This window comes from Silurus aristotelis (genome assembly GCF_946808225.1).
Source record: "Silurus aristotelis genome assembly, chromosome: 11".
NCBI classification, from domain to species: Eukaryota; Metazoa; Chordata; class Actinopteri; order Siluriformes; family Siluridae; genus Silurus; species Silurus aristotelis.
This window is the reverse complement of record NC_139584.1, coordinates 24,824,078-24,845,607: the sequence shown is the minus strand read 5'-3', so window position 1 is coordinate 24,845,607 and position 21,530 is coordinate 24,824,078. Positions and strand designations below refer to the sequence as shown.

General features: G+C 36.4%; 1 protein-coding gene across 1 annotated transcript; it reads right to left on the bottom strand.

The window, feature by feature from the left end:
- Positions 1-9,679: 9,679 nt before the first annotated feature.
- Positions 9,680-13,059, bottom strand: LOC310732866 (rhamnose-binding lectin-like). The gene is made up of 9 exons (XM_083553569.1): positions 12,961-13,059; positions 12,797-12,829; positions 11,632-11,676; positions 11,424-11,559; positions 11,208-11,320; positions 10,861-10,905; positions 10,549-10,684; positions 10,055-10,162; positions 9,680-9,936 (listed from the first exon to the last, which is right to left on the bottom strand). Exons 1-8 carry the CDS (start codon positions 12,989-12,991, stop codon positions 10,057-10,059), a joined length of 645 nt encoding a protein of 214 aa, XP_083409695.1. The 5' UTR covers positions 12,992-13,059; the 3' UTR covers positions 9,680-9,936; positions 10,055-10,056.
- Positions 13,060-21,530: the final 8,471 nt, after the last annotated feature.

Genomic DNA, 21,530 nt, shown 5'->3' with positions numbered 1-21,530 from the left:
ATTAAAATATTCATATAGAAATCTTCTACTGCCTTGTTGTGACCACTGTTCTTGCCCCTCTCCCCTCCGTGGATCTTCCCACTTCGTCCAGGCCTGCCTCTGGATAGTGTTCTCTTCGACTGGAGGCCACTCTGTGCAGCTTGGGACGGTTTCTCATCAACGCCTTGGGTGGTTTCATGAAATTCCGGAGTAAGAACGGGCGCTTTGAGGATGGATTTGACTGTAGTTAATGTCAACAGTCTGCTACACTGACTCAGGAATACAGTTCGCTTCTGATTATCATCACTGTACTCCGCAACATTGTATATCTGCTTCAAATGGACATTCGGTGCAACCCAGATTAGGATGGGTTCCCTCTTAAATCTGGTTCCTCTCAAGGTTTCTTCCTTATGCCATCTCTGGGAGTTTTTACTTGCCACAGTTGCTCATCAGGGGCAAACTTACTTACAAAGAACATATTTACTTTTAATCACTACATTATCTGTGTAAAGCTGATTTGAGACAATGTTTATTGTTAAAAGCGCTATACAAATAAAAATGAATTGAATTGAATTGAATTGTAGAAATGAGTGTGTGAATTATTTTATAAACATAAGTAAGACAGTGGTGATGGGGTAAGAAAAATTATCCCTAAGAATACATGAGGAAGGAAACTAAATAGTGCTTCTTATATGACATTTCTTAACAAAATCCTTCTTTTTTATTAGAAGAAATAGTTACCTGTACCACAAACAGTTACATGATCCCTCTTAGACTGATTTCCAACTGTTTATTAAAATACAGATCAGTTTTACCTCTTTGAAATAAAATATATATACACGCAAGGAACACCCAGTGAGTTACACCTAAATGACCTAAATGAAATAAATGTTAGTATTTATTATTGTAATGGTGATATATTACAGAATGGGTGATTTTGATGCATTTTGTATAGAAGCACAGATATAAAAAAGATATGAATATTTATGACTAATATAAAGAGTACATGTACTGTATATTGATCATTACTAAACTCTTTTACTTGTTCAGAATATGCCCATGCACAGGGATCTTTTTTTTACCAGTTGTTCACATGATCTTAGCCTGCTGTAAACAGTTTTAAAAACAAGCGAAATCTATAATAATTTATGATGGAGTTGATTGTAAAGAGACATTTATAGTGTTTATAGAAGGAGAATTGTGCATAGAAACAGATAACGAGGAAAAGGACACATTGAGAGGATTTCTGAATTACATGGCTTTTCTGAAAGGATTTAAAAGACTCATCTCAATAGGCAAAATACTTCATTGTACAAAAGCCAGCTTCATCACCCTTCAGAGCCTGATGTGCAAATGTAATCAGTTTTAGCTTTGTGTAAGCCTCACTGAGGAATAGACATTGTAAAGAAATTTCTCAGATGTTTTAATGTAAATGAATAGTGACTTAGTTCATAATAATGTGGCTATCATGCTACAATCCTAAACCACATAGTGCATACTTTTTAACTATTTTGTAATAGTCTCGACCCAGCATAGGTTACCTCACTCCCTCATCAGACATGTATCTGAGGTGGCATCAGACAACCTGCATTTCTACTTTATTAGCCAATAAGCATGTTTGGGTGTAAAATTAGCTGGCTGTGAAATGTATACATATATAGAAATGTACAGTATAGAGTAGGTATAAAATGGGTAGGTTGTTAAAACCTTGTGATTTCAAAGGATATACTTACAACACTGGAAATCTTTCTAACTTCCTTATAGGCAACACAAAGAAAATTCTGTTTTTATATAAATTCTGTTTTTGTGTCACTACTCAGATGTATAAAACCCAGCCATTAGGGGGGCACAAGCCAGTGCACTCTTCGTGCCGGTCCCAAGCCCAGGTAAATGGGGTGGGTTGCGTTAGGAAGGGCATCCAGTGTAAAACATGTGCCAAATCAAATATGCGGATCACAAATGAGAATTTCATACCGGATCGGTCGAGGCCCGGGTTAACAACGACCGCCACAGGTATCGTTAGCTGACAGGGTACCGGTGGAAATTGGGCTACTGTTGGCCGAAGGAGGAGAAGGAGAGGAGGAAGGCGTCTACAGAGACGGCAGGAAAAGGAGCAGTGTAGGAGAGTAGAGGTTCGGGTTGGTACTTTAAATGTTGGTACTATGACGGGTAAAGGGAGAGAGATAGCTGATATGATGGAGAGGAGAAAGGTAGATATGCTGTGTGTTCAGGAGACCAAGTGGAAAAAGAGTAAGGCCAGGAACATTGGAGGGGTTTAAACTGTTTTATCATGGTGTGGATGGAAAGAGAAATGGTGTAGGGGTGATTCTGAAGGAAGAGTACAGTAAGAGTGTAGTGGAGGTGAAGAGAGTTTCTGATAGGGTGATGATCGTGAAGGTGGAAGTTGAAGGGATGATGATAAATGTCATCAGTGCCTCTGCTCCAGAAGTTGGCTGTGAGATGGAGGAGAAGGAAAGATTCTGGAGTGAATTAGATGAAGTGGTAGAGGGTGTACCTAGGAAAGAACGATTGGTGATTGGGGCAGACTTTAATGGGCATGTAGGTGAAGGGAACAGAGGTGATGAGGAGGTGATGGGTAGGTATGGTTTTAAGGAGAGGAATGTGGAAGGGCAGATGGTGGTAGATTTTGCTAAAAGGATGGAAATGGCAGTGGTGAACACGTATTTTAAGAAGAAGGAGGCTCATAGGGTGACGTATAAGAGTGGAGGAAGGTGCACACAGGTGGATTATCTTCTGTGTAGGAGATGCAACCTGAAGGAGATTGGAGTCTGTAAGGTGTTGGCGGGGGACAGTGTAGCTAGACAGCATCGGATGGTGGTCTGTAGGATGGTTTTGGAGGCGAAGAAGAAGAGGAGGAAAGTAAGGTTTGAAAGAAGAATAAGATGGTGGAAACTGAAGGAGGAAGAGTGTAGTGTGAGGTTCAGGGAAGAGGTCAGACAGGGGCTTGGTGGTGGTGAAGAGGTGCTGGATGATTGGGCAACTACTGCAGGAGTGATGAGGGAGGCAGCTAGAAAAGTACTTGGTGTGACATCTGGAAATAGAAAGCAAGACAAGGAGACGTGGTGGTGGAATGAGGAAGTGCAGGAGAGCATTAGGGGAAAGAGGTTGGCAAAACAGAAGTGGGATCGACAGAGTGATGAGAAAAGTAGGCAGGAGTACAAGGAGATGCGGCAGCAGGTAAAAAGGGATGTGGAGAAAGCCAAGGAAAAGGCATATGAGGAACTGTATAAGAGGTTGGACACTAAGTAAGGAGAAAAGGAATTATACCGATTGGCCAAGCAGAGGGACCGAGCTGGGAAGGATGTACTGCAAGTTAGAGCAATAAAGTATGGAGAGGGAAATGTGTTGACTAGTGAGGAGAGTGTGTTGAGAAGATGGAGGGAGTATTTTGAGCAGCTGATGAATGAGGAAAATCAGAGAGAGAAAAGGTTGGAGGATGTGGAGTTGGTGAAGCAGGATGTAGATAGGATTAGTAAGGAGGAAGTGAGAGCAGCGATTAAGAGGATGAAGAATGGAAAGTCGGTTGGACCAGATGACATACCGGTAGAAGCGTGGAGATGTTTAGGAGAGATGGCAGTGGAGTTTTTAACCAGATTGTTTAACAGGATTCTGGAAGGGGAGAGGATGCCTGAGGAATGGAGAAGGAGTGTGCTGGTACCGATCTTTAAGCATAAGGGAGATGTGCAGACCTGCAGTAACTACAGGGGAATTAAGTTGATCAGTCACACCATGAAGTTAGGGGAAAGAGTAGTGGAAGCCAGGCTGAGAGAAGAGGTGACCATCTGTGAGCAACAGTATGGTTTCATGCCGAGGAAGAGCACCACAGATGCCTTATTTGCTTTGAGGATGTTGATGGAGAAGTATAGAAAAGGACAGAAGGAGCTGCATTGTGTATTTGTGGATTTAGAGAAAGCGTACGACAGGGTGCCGAGAGAGGAGTTGTGGTATTGTATGAGGAAGTCAGGTGTGTCAGAGAAGTATGTGAGGGTGGTGCAGGAAATGTATGAGGACAGTGTGACGGCAGTGAAGTGTGCAGTAGGTACGACAGACTGGTTCAGGGTGAAGGTTGGACTGCATCAAGGATCGGCCCTGAGCCCTTTCCTGTTTGCAGTGGTGATGGACAGGTTGACGGACGAGGTCTCCCTGGACTATGATGTTTGCAGATGATATCGTGATTTGTGGTGAGAGTAGAGAGCAGGTTGAGAAGAGCCTGGAGAGGTGGAGATATGCGCTGGAGAGAAGGGGAATGAAAGTCAGTAGGAGTAAGACAGAGTACATGTGTGTGAATGAGAGGGAGGGCAGTGGAGTGATGAGGTTGCAGGGAGAAGAGGTGGAGAAGGTGGAGGAGTTCAGGTACCTGGGGTCAACAGTGCAAAGTAATGGAGAGTGTGTTAGAGAAGTAAAGAAAAGAGTGCAGGCAGGGTGGAGTGGGTGGAGAAGAGTGACAGGAGTGATTTGTGATAGTAGGGTATCTGCAAGAATGAAAGGTAAAGTTTATAGGACTGTGGTGAGACCTGCGTTGTTGTATGGATTAGAGACAGTGGCATTGAGTAAAAGACAGGAGGTGGAGCTGGAGGTAGCAGAGCTGAAGATGTTAAGGTTTTCATTGGGAGTGACGAGGATGGACAAGATTAGAAATGAGTTTATTAGAGGGACAGCACATGTAGGATGTTTTGGTGACAAGGTGAGGGAGGCGAGATTGAGATGGTTTGGACATGTGCAGAGAAGGGACATGAATTATATTGGTAGAAAAATGCTGAAGATGGAGCCACCAGGTAGGAGGAAAAGAGGAAGGCCAAGGAGGAGGTTCATGGATGTGGTGAGGGAAGACATGCAGGTAGTTGGTGTGTAAGAGGCAGATGTAGAGGACAGGGTGGTATGGAGACGGATGATCCGCTGTGGCGACCCCTAATGGGAGCAGCCGAAAGAAGAAGAAGAAGACTCCGATGTATAACACACTGCATGGTTGGGTGTGTGAGCAATAAAAAAATGTTTTTTGATAGTATGTAGACGTGTAAAGCAAATGCTTTAGGCAGGTGTGAAAAAATGCTGTAAATAATTATAATTCACTTCTTTCAATTCTTACACTTGTACAATTTTTACACTTGTACAAAGTCAGGGATTTTGTTGGATCAGAGTCAGGTGTATGATTAACCACTTATAATTAGCAGTTACTAATGATCATCAATTTTGAATGTAGGTCAAAACACAGCCATTCACTGAAACAGAAACATATGTGTAGCAGGAATAAACCTGGGTGAATGAAGACAAACTCTGCTGCTAAGGTGAGGTTGTAGAAGACAGGTTCATGTCACAGGTCATATACCGTGGCAAAACAGAGGACATCAACAATATACAAGGTAGTTATACTGCATCAGCAAGTTCTCTCCCAGGAAAAATTATTCAAGGCAAGTTTATACTACTTTGAAGAAGCACATAGAAAAGAAAAATGTTGAGAGCCATAGACTCAGGGGTTGACCAAGGAAACTTAACGCAGCAGATAAAAGACACACCATGTTTTTTTCTCTTTGAAACTAGAAGATCGGCAAAGAACAGGAGGAAAATATTGGGACCCAGGTAAACTCATGTACTGTCTGGAGAACTTTGGCCAGAAGTGTCTTCATGGAAGACATGGCCAAAAAAGCCATACGTCAGATGTGGAAATAAGGCTAAGTGACGCAATGTCACTTAATAGCAAGATATTTTACTCTTAAAGTTGGGAGAGACCTGCAAACAGTTGTACCTACACACATATGTATGCATTGGATTACCAAGACATGCAGTATTGTTGATTTCAACATATTGTGAGAAATACCTCTCACTTTGCCAAAATTAGTATTGCATATGCTGTTTGTGCATTTAAAATGTACAAACACCACATATTAATTTTGTCCTTCAGGCCACATTAAAATTTTGTTTTCAAACATTCGCCATGTTCTTCCAAGAGTTGTGAAGCTAAATAAAGACAGTAGAATTTTGAGTGGCAATTGAGACGTAAAGCTATAGTTTTGTGTCTGATTAATTTCAATAAAAGTCATACTTTGCATGAATCGGATAGAAACACCATCCAAGTTTCAAACCAATTTAAAATCACATATGAAAATTGACAGGCTTAGAAATGAGTTTATTAGAGGGACAGCGCATGTAGGACTCTTTGGGGACAGAATGAGAGAGGCACGATTGAGATGGTTTGGACATGTGCATAGGAGGGACATGGGGTATATCGGTAGAAGAATGCTGAGGATGGAGCTGCCAGGAAGGAGTAAAAGAGGAAGGCCAAGGAGGAGGTTTTTGGATGTGGTGAGGGAAGACATGCAGGTAGTTGACTTGAAAGAGGCAGATGTAGAGGACAGGGTAGTATGGAGACGGATGATCCGTTGTGGCGACCCCTAATGGGAGCAGCCGAAAGAAGAAGAAGAAGATACATCCCTTCATATATTGCATAATTCTAAAACATTATTGGCTTTAAGAATCTGTGTTTAAGATGCAACATAAAACTGCCTCAAAATTATTTCTTCTGCAGTGCTGATCAGAATTAAATCAGAAAGTAAAACCTTGAGTATGTGATCAAATGAAAATGAGATACAAGATTCCGGTGGACTGGTGGATGGAAATGTTCTTTATTTATAAAATAAATATGTTTTGCAGACAAACCACAAGTACAAGCAGGAGTCAAAGCAGAAATCTAATGTAACAACATTTAACACACAAACACACACACACACACACACCCACACACACACACACACACACACACACACACACACACACACACACACACACACACACACACAGAAAAAAAAGGCATGTGCTTCTGACTAGAATCTGATTTAAATAAATAAACACATGATACACAGCTTACAAGACACAACAAAAACAAGAAAAACAGGCATGTATTCAATACAATGTTTCAAACTGCAACTGGTTTCACACAGCTTTTTTGTACATTTACGGTACTAATAGTATTTTCTGATGTTAAGAGGTCACTAGTATGCTACAATCTTGAACCATATACTGCATACTTTTTTAAAAACTTGGTGTCTCTCTTTTTGTAACACTTACAACACAGTACAAGTTACTTCACTTCCTGATCAGACGAGTGTCTGAGGAGGTATCAGACAACCTTCATTTCCACTTCATTAGCTAATAAGCATGATTAGGTGTAAAAGGAGTAGGCTGTGAAAGGTATACATATGTAGACTAGTGTCTAGAGTTGGTACAAAATAAGTAGATTGCGAAAACACTTCCTAACTTCCTCTTAACACTTACCACAACCAGTGGTGGACAAAGTTCACAAACCATGTATTTGAGTTAGAGATACAATAGGTAAAATATTACTCCAGTAATTGCCCACTTAAAACTTTTATTTGACTAAAAGTACAAAAGTATTTAAGTGCTCAAAGTATTATTATAGTTATTGCTTCTTGGCAGTTTCTGTTAATCTCTAACTTTCTCCTTCACCACTGTAGTTCTTTGGTATGTCACTAGCCACCTGTAAACCATAGAAATAAATAGAGATTCACTGCATGGTTGTGTAAGCAATACAACATTGCTTCGCTTTCCCACAACATTTCAGCAGTAGCCAAAAACTGATTGAGCAATGACAAGATGTAAAGTTCTCTTTATTACAGGCTCTTTATTATGAGAACAATCTGTTTGATTTGATTTCATTCAAGTTTTAACAGGATATAAAATTCATTCCATTTAATTTCTTTATTATGTTACAATGTACAAGTGGCAAAGGGAAGTTATCACATGTGGAATAGCAGCTATACACCGACCAGGAATGATATTGTGACATTATAACATTACGACCGGTAAATGAATAACAATGATTATCTCTTCATCATGACACTTGTTAATGGGAGGGATATATGAGGCTAAAAGTTGATCTGTTAGAAGCAGGAAAAATAGGCAAGCATAAGGGTTTTATTTTGAGCAGGGCCAAATTCTGATTCTGGCTAAATGGGTGGATCAGCAAAAGAGGGACCAACACAATATTAGGCACATATATATATATATATATATATATATATATATATATATATATATATATATATATATATATATATATATATATATATATATATATATATATGGAATAAAGTTTATAATCATAATATATTAGTCATTTTAATTATATAATAACTTACACTTCAAGGTCCTAGGGTAATGACTTTTACTTGTGAGGGCAGAAAGTAAATGTTGCTATGTTTAACTGTCTCATTTTATTTAATGTTCTAGGACGAGTGTTTTGATAAATTTTAAAAACACTTTCAAGGTTTCTTCCTCAGAGAGTCTCTGATTTTTTTCTCCTTGCCACTGTCTCCGATGTCTCATTCATATCTTAATATACACACGTCACCATATTGATTAAAAGTTAAAGCACTCTTAAAAGTGCTATACAAATGTGCATGTGATTTTGAGTACGTTTCAAAGGAATTCTTTAAACATTTTGCCTTGACAAAGTCTTTTCATTATTAGCTTTACATTATCGTGCCTGATGACTTCCTACTGTAATCTTCACTAAAATAGATATTGAAGAAGTCATTTTAGCCTGATATCCACTATGATATAATACAATGTACTGTATATATACACACAAAATTATTTTAAGACTGAATGAATGCCTAAAACATTTTTTGTGTGCATTAAATGCATTATTAAAGTGAGCAGAGGCATAAGGTAGGCTGAGAAATCTGAACCATTACTTTGACCTACTATTTAATATGCAGAGCTTTTTTATTAGTAATAACTACCATACAGTTGTTTCCAAAATTATGGGAATGACCAAGTGGAAAACAACTAGATTTTTTTTTGCTATAGACTTTTAGGTTTGCGATCAAAAGATGAATATGTATTTAGAGATTTGATTTTTAGCATTTATTGGACACCAATCAGTCACAGATTGCTTGTTTAAAATTGTAATGTCGGATACAATATTCTCAATGCTTTATGTCAGAATGAAAGCTAGGAAACTGAACTCTTTTCTCATCTGTTGATCTCAAAAGTTGCCAGTCAGCAACAGAAACAAATACATTGACCTTGAGTTCCAACAGGTTTAGACGGGACTGTATATTTTTTTTGGTATTTTTCATAATTTAGTTACCTAAATGTTAATAGACTTAGTTATAATTATAGACTGTTCACCCTTTTTATGCATTCCATTTTACTAGGCTACTCTGCTCATATAATAATAGACTGTTTATGATAAATACAAATTCAGAACGTATTTGTCACGTATATATCCATGCATGCAGTGACATTCAATTAAAGATTGGTCCATTAGAAATAAGAAAAATAAAAAGGATAGAAACAATTTGGAAATTAAATAATAAAAATAGAATATAAGATATATAAAATGTACATCATGCAGGTTTTTTGTTCTAACACTGCACTGCATTTAAGACCACACTGCCCTTAATTATTTTCTCTTTAGTTATTGATTTTTTTTTATTGTATTGACTGTTCATAAATGCCCAGAAAAATAGCATGTAATTAATGTTTTTTTTATTTTTTTATTTACTGAAATTCCTTTGTTGTATTTACAACTTGACCTGTAATTATACCTTTAAACTGTTTTCCTATAGAATATGTTTTTGCACCTTGTGGTTAGAGTACATTTGGATTATGGTGTGTACTGTATAAACTCTGCAGACAAACACACAATTCTCATTGGTTTTATGCTTGCTGGATAGTTTATTTTACAATCATGAGTAGTGGAAGTGTAGGAAGAAGTGATTACGTGCAAATGCAAATATGCACGTTTCAGAAAGAAAATCATTACAGTGTTTGATTACATAATAGGCAAATGTTAAGTGATCCAACACCAGAACTCCTGCACTCTAACGTTTGCATGTTAGAATATGTGAAAGTTGGTCTGATTTCTTTAGACTGAAGAGTTTCCATTAGGAGACTGGAGTCCCTCATGTTAATCTGTCAATAGCAGTAGAGATCAAGGTAAAAGGATCAATTATGTAATGCGATTAAAATATAAAAAATACATAATATCATTTCTAAGTATTTAAGATAAATAAGAGAAATAATAACTTACACTTAGACACAGTAGTATGCAACTTTGAGGTACTTATAGGTGCCAAAACAGGGGTCAGAAAAGAAGCTGTTTGCAACAGGAACCACACAGTGGTTGTGTCCTGCACATCTGCAACAAAAAGAATTTTTTATTGTCTCCATAAATATCCGTATAGTATGGTTATGGTTATTTTTTTAAGCAGGGGTGTGATTAAGCAGCAGTTTGTGAATAATGTGTTTTGTGCTTTTGTAAGCAGCAGAAAGAATTAAGTAGGAAGAGAAGAGCAGCATGAGTGACATATCTGAACAACACAGAGTTGTATGTGTGTGTGTGTGTATGTGAAATAAAAAGGGAAACTGAATATGCAAAAGTCATATATAGATGTGAACAATGACTAATAATTAATACCGCAGTTATAGAGGACAGGGTGGTATGGAGACGGATGATCCGCTGTGGCGACCCCTAATGGGAGCAGCCGAAAGAAGAAGAAGAAGAAGAATTAATACCGCAGTTACCTAGCTGTAATCCGTCTTAGTGTGTCATGAGAACGGCAGGTTTTGTTGAAAGTTTCACAGGGATTACGTCTGTGAGCGCATGTAGTAGAATCGAGCCGGCCATAATTAGCGCTGTGGAACTTCAAACGACGATTTCCTAAACCAAGAAGAGTTTTAGCACAACAGTAAATCAGGCAATTAAAAAATAAAAAGATGCAAAGACACACATCGCTTTATTACAACATTACTAATTACAACATGCATTTATAGTTTAGAGTATAGAAGTATAGAAAACAATCCTTTTAATATATAAATATAAAAAAGAGCACAGACCACAGGCCAGCACAGCACTGCTGCCTTCACAGAACACTTTGCGCTCTGCAGAAAAAGAAAAAGATGAGTTAAATTGTTGAGTAGGTTAGTAAGTGATGCAACCAAATATGCGTTTTACTTAGTTTAATTTACCTTCTAAATATCTGCCACTATTTTATGCTCAACAAAAATGAGCAGATATAAATATAAAGAAATGGTAATTCTGATCCATTATCTTATGCTCATCTTTTAAAATGTAAACCCAAATGTCCTCAGTGTATAGCAAAAACATTAGCAATGGCCCTGCCATTCCAACACATTAAAAACCGGCCCAACCCTATATACTTGTCAGAGAGCAGGTTACTTACTGAGAATTGGCTTGCACCTGTAAGATACAGTAAGGTATTTAGAAGTCCCAGTGCAAGGATCAATGAAGAATCTGTCTGAAGCTTCAAGAGTGCAAGTCCTCCGTCTATTACACCTACAAATGAATGCAAGATTTTAGCATGACATCTCTGACAAATGAACACCAATAAGTCTGTGCATAATGTTTTTGAGAAAAAAAGAGAAAAATCTTAAATTACAATGCAGCCACAGTTGCGCGTGCATTAGGGCCATGGCAGTCGGTCTTCATGGTTGAACAAAAGGGGACTCCAGATGAACAGGTTCTACTATCGGTACGTCCATAGTTTGCACTTATGATTTCAATAGCATCAATTCCTGCATAGAGACACAGTTAAATGTGCTGTAATAATATTCAGCAGCCCAAACATAAAGATAAAGTGTTCTTACCACAGCTCAGTGTCCTCTGGTGCTTCTCACAGATTACAGTCACCTCTAGATAAAGGTGAGAAAAAAATCAGGTCATATGTATGAAAAAACACACTCCATTTTCAATTTTTTTCCTTTTACCCTTTCTCTCAAAAATGTTAATGTTTTTAAGTCTGTTTATTAGTCATTATTTAAACCCAGTCATTAGGGTTGCAGAAGCCAGTGCACTCTTAGTGCCGGCCCCAAGCCCTGATAAATGGAGAGGGTTGCGTTAGGAAGGGCATCCAGCATTTTGTGCACTTGCTGTAGAATTCAGGAAATACATTACAAGTTGTACTGCTATATGTGCTGTGGTATACATTTGTATTGCAATTAGCCACAGGCAATTGATTTGCACTTGTAATATGGCTACAACTGTACCATAAACACAATCAGTATTCTAGATGCTATATATAACTGTTCCTTTATTAAACAATCTAACATGTATATTAGCCAAGACTTTTGATATAAATATGTTTTATATTTAGCATTATTTTATTTTTATGCATTAATTCAATTCAAGCACAGATTTCTAAAGAAATCTGCAGAAATGCAAGGTGTGTGTAGAACTCTGCTGGTTATTTGTGCACCTTGCTGCCGACCTGCTGTTCTTTCCCAAAAGTCCAAAAGCTCTCCCACAGTACACAGATTGTGCATAGGGTTGATTCTCAAAACTTTATGTTGAATTTTGGATGATTAATCCAAAAGACTAGAAACAGACTAGAAACAGTCTCTAGTAACATCCTCTCCATACTTAAAAAAAAGATGAAAACTTTACAAATGTGCAAAGAATTAATTCATTCTGAAGACGACAATATTACAGTGCGTTACAACTGCATTAAGACCCAGAGGGTGTCAATTTTGAACAGAACAATCGATGTAAATGATAAATTACAAACTTGTGAATGCAAACTTATTGATCTCAACCGAACAGTCTTTTCACAAACAGTAAAACGGTACAAAATATTGCAATGTTTAGTTTTCTATAAAGAAATGTTATATTTGTAATATATGTCAGCGGATTAGTATATGTTTGAGAATGCAGAACTTTCAAGTTGACCACAAATCAGGCATTCTATCTCTATAAAACCATTATCACATGTTAGGTCATTGAATATATTAGTAATTTTATGCATTCAAATATTACCTGCAGCTGTCAGGTGGAGTGCTGCAATAAGCACTGTGAAGTAAAACACACATATTTTACTATTACAAATTCATTCAATCCACTAAATCTTTACTGTTTCTCCTGTTGCAAGAGATATCATTTTACAGATATAATTTTTATAAAAATGTTTAAAAGAAACTTACGGGCGAGCACAGCAAACTTCAGGAGGAACATTGTGATGCTGAATGTGCTGAGGTTGAAGCTGAAACTTCTGTGCAGTAAACCACTAAAATCACCCTTTTTATAATGAGCACCAGGACATAAGTCATGACCTAAAGTACTTCACTAGAAATCTTGGGTGAAAGAGTCAATATTTGGCTACTCATTTGCAGTGCAAATAAATAGAATAAGTTTTTCTTAGATAACTTAAGACGTGTTCCAATGTATAACCTTTTTACAAAGTTGTATGTTTTATGTTGACAGAAAAATCTGTTGTGTGCTTGTTGGTGCTGACTTGTGTTCTGCCGGAACGGTTTGTGTCCATTTACGTTCACGATCCCCATGTCACCCCTTTTTAATTTTACTAAACAAGTAGCAGTGAGCCCAACTGACAGGCATTTCGCTGTCCTATAAGTGTGAGCTGTGATTAAAAAGCAAATGAATTGCACTCATTTTCAGCCTCAATTCTCTTTGCTGCAAAACCCACAGTATATTTGGTGGATGCCATTATTGAGAGAGTGACTTACAAATATCTTAAATCTCAATCTTATATATATCAATCTTCAATCAAAACTTTTGCATCTTAAACAGTGAGCTATCATGTTCCCATTTATACACAATGCCATGGAAGAGTGTACAGGGCTTTGACAATATTATATCAGATCCTTCAGACAGATTTATTTCTTGTGGTCCTTCAGAGACTGCATTGTCCCCTCACTCCAACAAGTTTTCAAAGGCCCAGGGTCTTTGTGTAGAACTTGTTGTGTGGAGAAATTCTGCAAAATTATTAAAATTTGATACAAAAAAGAGAAAATAAACAATTGCATTATATTTTTTGCAGTTCTACTCTGAATAAGCACATGGCAGATGTTTACATACAGTCCGCAAGACACAGCAATAACAGAATATACACAAATAAACCAGTTCAAAAGTTTACATACACTTGATTTTTTATATAGTGTATTGTTACCAGGATGATCAATAACTTTTTTCCATTTTTTTTTTTTTTTGTGTTCATGAGTCCCTTGTCTGTCCTGAACAATTAAACTTCCCATACTTCTTAAGATCATTTCTGCACTGCACATTATTTGATTTTCCAGCAACTTTTGCATATTACACCAAAAAAGTGTAAACATGTATTAATTCTCAAGAAGGAAACTTGAGACATAAGAGCCAAAATTATATCTACACTGTTTTTATTAATATACAATTTTACAATTATTTATGTTTACAATTTTCATGATGTCTGTTTTTTCATCACCTTTATTTATTTTACTCAGTTAAACAGGAGTTGAAGGCAACTGTCAGGTATATTATGTTGTAAGTCTGAGTTCTGAATTAAGTATTGAAGTATTGCTTTAATATGTCAGGCTGAAGTCTTTTTTTATATACCATGCATAAATCAAGAGCACCAATGACTTAAATGATATATTACAAAATCCCTTAGACTGTAACTTGTTAGTATTATAATTTATTGGCCATCAACTAGTGTCTCAGGGGTTTAGATTAAAGCTCCAAAAAGTGCAGGCTCCTAGTAGCTTTGAACGCATAAGACAAATGCTTTTAAGGGTTTACTTAAGAGCAGTTTATCATCAGTTTAGCAATTGCAGGTGTGGAGTTTATATAAACAAAAAAATGTGTTATAGTAATGAACCACAGTGTGTCCAGCTTTCTTTTTTTGGTTTACAATTTTGAATTGTTTAAGGCACATTTGAGGAGTTGTGTCAATAGAAAAACTGTATGCTACACATACTCCATTTGTCATATGGATTAAAGCCAGAAACCATTGTCCTGGTAACTTGGAGAACTCAGAACTCTATTCATGTAGAAGTTTGCAAAAATGTTTTTAAAAAAGCACTCTTTTATCTTTTTTTTTTGTCTCATTACCATTAGATTTATTATAACTTAATTGTGATTCTCAGACTGTATTGTAGGTGCAGTACAGAGTGTCAGGAGTAAGACTAGAAATCATACTTCAGATAGGTAAGTTATGATTAACAAATAAATAAATGAATAAACAAACAAATAAATAAATAAATAGCCGTTTCAAAACCTAATAATTTTGGATAAACATTTACAAATCATGTGTGTAAAACATAAATCACATATTGATTCTGTTCACTGACATATTTCCAGAATTTTCATAAGGAAAATCTGCAAAATAAAAATAATAAAAAATAAGGGTCAAACATAAAATTGCAATTTTTTAAGCGAGTATGTTTTTGAATAAGCTATTTCACACAGCACACTATATGTTTACATATAATCCACAAGACAGTCATAACTGAATTTACACAAGTGAACCAGTTCATACACTTGATTTTTAATATAGTGTTTTGTTACCTGATGATCAATAACTTTTTATGCTTTGTGAAAGTGTTTCATGAGTTGTTTGTGCTGAACAATTAAACTGTCAATACTTCCTAAGAAAAATTCACCAGGACCTGAACTTTATTTGATTTTCTTGCATCTTTTGCATATTACACCCCAAAAGGTGCAAACATTCATTGATTCTCAAGAAAACAAAAATGGCACATAAAAGATAAAATCATATAGACATTGTTGAAAAAGAGGGAAAATATGCAAAAGATGCTGGGAAACCAAATTATTTGCAGTTCCTGGAGAGCTTCTTTAGAAGAATGGGAAATGTAACTCATGAACTACTATCAGAAAACATATTGCTAGTGACGGATCATTCAGATAACAACACAGGGTATTAAGAATCAAACACTTCATGTGAAAACTTTTGAGGGGATTTGACTGGTAGGTGGGATTCCATGAAATAAATAACACAGAACTGCAAAAAAAAAAAAAAACCCACACACATTACATATTCATTTTGCAAATTTCCTCTAGCTTTATATGCACTGAAAATTAATGAGATGATTGGAGTCTGTCAAAATCATTCTTAATGTGATAAGTGAGAGCGTGTGCATGCGAGTGGAGTCAACGACACCACACTACTCTCGGTTTGTAGGTGCATTTTTGCTTTATTTCGTTTTTTGCTTTTTGAATTTAACTGCTTCTTCAATCAAATTATTGGAATGGACCAAACTGCAATATAATTAAGAACAAAAAATCTTAATGAATTTAGGTTCCCTGGTGGTCTAGTGGTTAGGATGCGCCACTCTCACCGCTGTGGCCCGGGTTCGATCCCCGGTCAGGAAACCAACCCCAGCCACTCTTAGTGCCGGTCCCCAACCCGGATAAATGGGGAGGGTTGCGTTAGGAAGGGCATCCAGTGTAAAAACATGTGCCAAATTGAATGTGCAGATCATGAATACAGATGATCTGCTGTGGTGACCCCTAATGGGAGAAGCTGAAAGAAAGTTAAATCTTGATGAATTCAGGACAATAAATTACTATTTTTTGTCCAAAACTTTAATAGATAAACCTGTGTGCTAGAGGGTTGCTGAAGAACTGGTATGACAGAGAGATAAATGAGAATCTGTGACTTCAGGGATAAAAAATATACAACTATTCAAACATATTTTCTTTATAAATAAATGCCACTTGGTTTGACGTGTGAAATCCATACATTTGTGTATATATACTGTTGAGATAATAAGTTCGCATAACCTGCCATAGATAGATAGATAGATAGATAGATAGATTGATAGATAGATAGATAGATAGATTGATAGATTGATAGAACTTTATATAGTACAGATGTGTGTTAGGCACAATATTTGTAAAGAATGTTTACAGATGATATGAGGATAGTCTTTGATATACAATGAATTAAATACAGGATAATTTGATACGAATATGGGATAAAATAATAATTTTATATACAGAATAAATGTCCAGAATGATATACTGTACTGTAGAACTGTGGTCCCCAAACCCCGTGCCGCGGACCGGCACCGGTCCGTGGGTCAATTGGTACCGGGCGGTACAGAAAGAATACATAACTTACATTATTTCCGTTTTATTTATTATCTGATTCCGAATGATGTTTTTTTTTGGAAAATTACCGGATTCTCTCCTCCACATCTGTCTATGACTCACTCCTGACTCTTTATTCTATGACTCACTCTTGATGCATGTCATGATGCCTCGGTCACATGTCTTACCAACATCTGCTACCTTCTTAAAGGGGCTGCTTCGGCCTCTAACTCATAATACATTACCGCTAAATTCAAACCACCGAGAGCAAAATGATCACAATACAACACAGTGGATTCATGTTTATTATTATATTTGGAAAATACCAGTTTTTATGGTCGTATCGTTTTATTTTGTTGTATTTATCCGCCACACCTTAAAGACCGGTCTGTGAAAAATATTGTCTGACATTAAACCGGTCCGTGGCCCTAAAAAGTTTGGGGACCACTGATTTAGAACAAGGGTCTTTAACCGGGGGTCCGCGACCCCTAGGGAGCCATCGGCGGTACTGCATAAGATCCTCTAATTCTTTTCGGCTTCTCCCGTTAGGGGTCGCCACAGCGGATCCTCCGCACGTTTGATTTGGCACATGTTTTACGCTGAATGCCCTTCCTAACGCAACCCTCCCCAATTTATCCGGGCTTGGGACCGGCACTAAGAGTGGCTGGGGATGGTTCCCTAACCACTAGACCACCAGGGGACCCATAAGATCCTCTAATTAATGTTGAATAAAAAATAATTTTTTTGTAAAAATAAATAAATAAATAAATCATTATATAAACATGGGTAAAACATCAAAAATAAAATATTACATTTTTAAAATAATATAATTATTAAATTAAGGTTCTATGAAACCAAAATATGGTGTTCATGTAAATGTATAAATGTCCACATGACAGTAAAATTAAATGTTTTATTAAAATTAAAGCTGAAGTTCATGTAAATGTACAATAGTCCACCTGACTAAAGTTACCTAATAAAACTTAATTAATTGTTTTAATTGAAAAATATATGTTTGTTTTGATGCATAAACTATTTTTATATACAAATATTTATAAGTATAAGAAAAGTACAAATTATTGGTGATTCAACATTTGTTAGCGGATCATCTGTAGTACCGCCGCGGACCCGCTAGAGGTCGCCTACCCCAGATTGAAGACCAATATGCTAGTTCATACAGCAGATATAAACTTACATAACAGAACAATAACCGAATCTGTACAAATGAACCCGTTTACAAATTAACACGCACTCGGTCACCAAAAGGGCACTAATTAGGTATTATTTTTTTCTAAATCCATGTGGTTGGGAGAAGTTGCTCTCAAAGTTTTTGTACTATTTTTTTATTCATGTCTGTGTTCTTAGATGAAACTGTCAGTGAACCAACTCCCTAGGCTGAGAAGCAACCCAAACATTAATGGTTTCAAGAGTACATTTTGGTTCCACAAGATGTTCCTCTTTAAACAGCTGTCTGAACCTTGCTTATACCTTGCTTGTCTGAATAATGCGCCCTGCCACAAAGCATAAATGGTTCAGGAATGGTTTGAGGAGCACAACAAGTTTGAGGTGTTGACTTGGCCTCCAAATTCCCAAGATCTCAATCCAATCGAGCATCTGTGGGATGTACTAAACAAACATTTCCGATTCATGGAGACCCCACCTCGCAACTTACAGGACTTGCTGCTAACATCTTGGTGCCGGACACCACAACACACCTTTAGAGATCTATTGCAGTCCATGCATTAGAGGGTCAGGACGACACAATATTTGGCAGGTGGTCATAATATCATGCCTGATACCTGGTACATACCTTCTTCACTTGCCACTGCTCTTGGAAATGCTTCGTTCCCCACATAACCAACAGATCAAGCCAGACCATACCCCTGAACCTGTTATGCCGGGATAATTCACCTTTTGTGAGAGGAAACAGACACAGGTGTGTGTTTCTAGGAGCTTGAAACAGACTCAGATCATAGAAACTACAATTGTGTTGAGTCCTGTTAGGCCTAATGCCTATATCTAACAATATATCATTTATATGACATTATCACTCTATGTTTGCAGATGTTTGCTTTTACAGACATGTTTAGGGTCATCCAAAGGGGGGATTATTATGTGATAAATGATTTGATTATTATGAATCAATCCACCTGGATTTTTTATTGCTTATGTTTCTGTTCTTCATTCACTCATGTAAACATTTGTCTGCTTTTCTGTTTGTCTATTTTTTGTCACCATGTTTTTGTCTTTGTTTTGTTTTTTCACGTGATACCAAGTGTCTTCTGCATGTCCACATCAGTATAAAAACATAGATTGGATTATGGATCAGAAGAAACAATCTCTTTGATTTTACATTGACTCGTGGCCTCCCGATCTTCAGAAATCTTTCATCGTTTAAAACTGTGGCTATTCAAATCCAGAAAAGTGTTAAGTGTCATAATATGATGCAAAAAAAAAAAAACCCTCTCTTTAGTTAATGATTTGTTTTGAATGTATTAATGATCTGTAAATGCACACAAGGACATAACATGTGATTCAGTGATTCAGAGTACCTAAGCATGTTTTGCTTGAGTACTTTGTAATAAAAACTAAATGTAATTTGTTATTTAAGTAGCTTTTTTTGCATATCTGTGCTTTACTGAAGTATTTCCATTTGAGGGGACTTTTACTTTAACGTCACTACATTTCAAAGCCGAATATATATATTTTTTTGCTTAACTACATTTTACAAAATCAGTCTTTTCTTTTTTCTTTTTAAGTGGATAAAAACTTAACTGGTCAAAAACACAGCAAGCCACGAATCAGTGTTGAGCTCGTGCTCTGTTTTAAACTTGTTTTGATGTCCACTTGGTGGTATCTACTTATTACCAACATACAGTTCAGCATCAGTTCAACAGCAAGCAGAACATTTCGAGACGAATAAATGATGGAAGAAACTCCTGACTCAAACATGCCAGTACACCCGTGGCCTCATTTGCACAATATTTAAAAAAAGAAAAGGTTTTGGGCTCATGATCATTTTAATAGCCATCAATAAGTGTTTGCCTCATTAATATTCTATTCTATTCTATTCTATTCTATTCTATTCTATTCTATTCTATTCTATTCTATTCTATTCTATACATTCTATTAATCGTTTGGTGTGCCAAGAATAACATTCGAGTCTTTTCACATACATTTGCTGAGTTGATTAAGCAAAGAGTCTTGTGACAAAAATAATAAAAGGAACATTATAGCCATAATAAACCATAGCCCTTTGGATACTTAAGTACATTAAAAAGCAAATGCGTTTGTAAATAAACTCAAGTGAAAGTTGAAAGGGACACTTTTACTTATACTGGAGTCATATTTTCCACATGTATATACTTTAACTCAAGTGCATGGTTTGTGTACTTCATCCACCACTGGTTTGAAATGTTTATTAGACTTGAAAACACAGAACACTGCTTTGGATTATATAAACTGTCTGAATTTGAATATCTCTTCATCAGTTCTGCCCCCCCCCCCCCCCAAAAAAAAAAAAAAAAAAAGGATATCCTCATTCTTGTTATGCTTGCATTTAGAGAACAGTTTATTGCATCATTAGCAAAGTTGTTTCAAATGAAGCTATTACATGGAAATGGAAATAGTTATGGTCCAGAAATAAAATCATTACAGCAATTAATAACATTCAAATGTTATATGCACCAACACCAGAGATCCTGCATCTAATGTCTACATGAGTGAATATGTAAAAGTTGGTCTGATTAGTTCAGACTTAAGAGTTTCCACTGTAACTGGGTGCAAAAGCTGGAACAGGAAAAAGAATAGGGTAAGTAATGCAAATAAAATATTTTTTATATATTGTATGTACTGTACTTGGGATAATTACTGTATGTAATGTCGAATCTGTTGAATGTTCTTGAAATGTATAGTAATTATATCAAAGCTAAAGGTCCATTTGAAAAACTTTATTTTATAATATTCTATACAAGTATATTTGACTGCATATTTTGCCATTAATTACATATTTAATTACATGAAACATTTTCTGCATTTTAATTTTATCTGCATCTCTTTATTTACTTATATGTCTACTTTTGCCTTTATATTCTTTAAAGTGACTTGGGATCCCACTTTTTTGTTTAATATGAAAAGCAAAAATTGACAGGGTGTGTTTTGATGAAAGACAGGGTGAATTGAAAGAATGTATCTATTCATTCTTTTGTACCACAGACTTTGATAATGAAATCTTTTGGCTGTGCTAAAATACCGCCAATGGCACACAGTGGGAGAGTGGATAAAAACATGCAGATGCTTCAGCATGTTCACTTCATGTGAACAGTCAGCTTCATGTTTACATTAAACATCAGTATGCAGAAAAACTGTCTTTGTGATTTTAAATAAATTGTGTTTTTTGGTGTTTTTTGGAAAAACACGCTCAAACACTTTGCTAAACCTTAATGTATTGTTGTATTCTGCTGCTCCATTATTTATAAGCAAATGTAAATCATTAACTCGTCCACTTTCTACCTATAAAATTATTGACGTTATACATTTTATATATAGAATTTGGTTCCTGTTATCACCTATGTTAAGCATATAAATGAAACCTGCACCAATCTTTGTTAAATAAAAAGGTTTTTCTGAGGCTGTTGTGAAGCTGTAAAGCTGCTGTGTGGCTCAG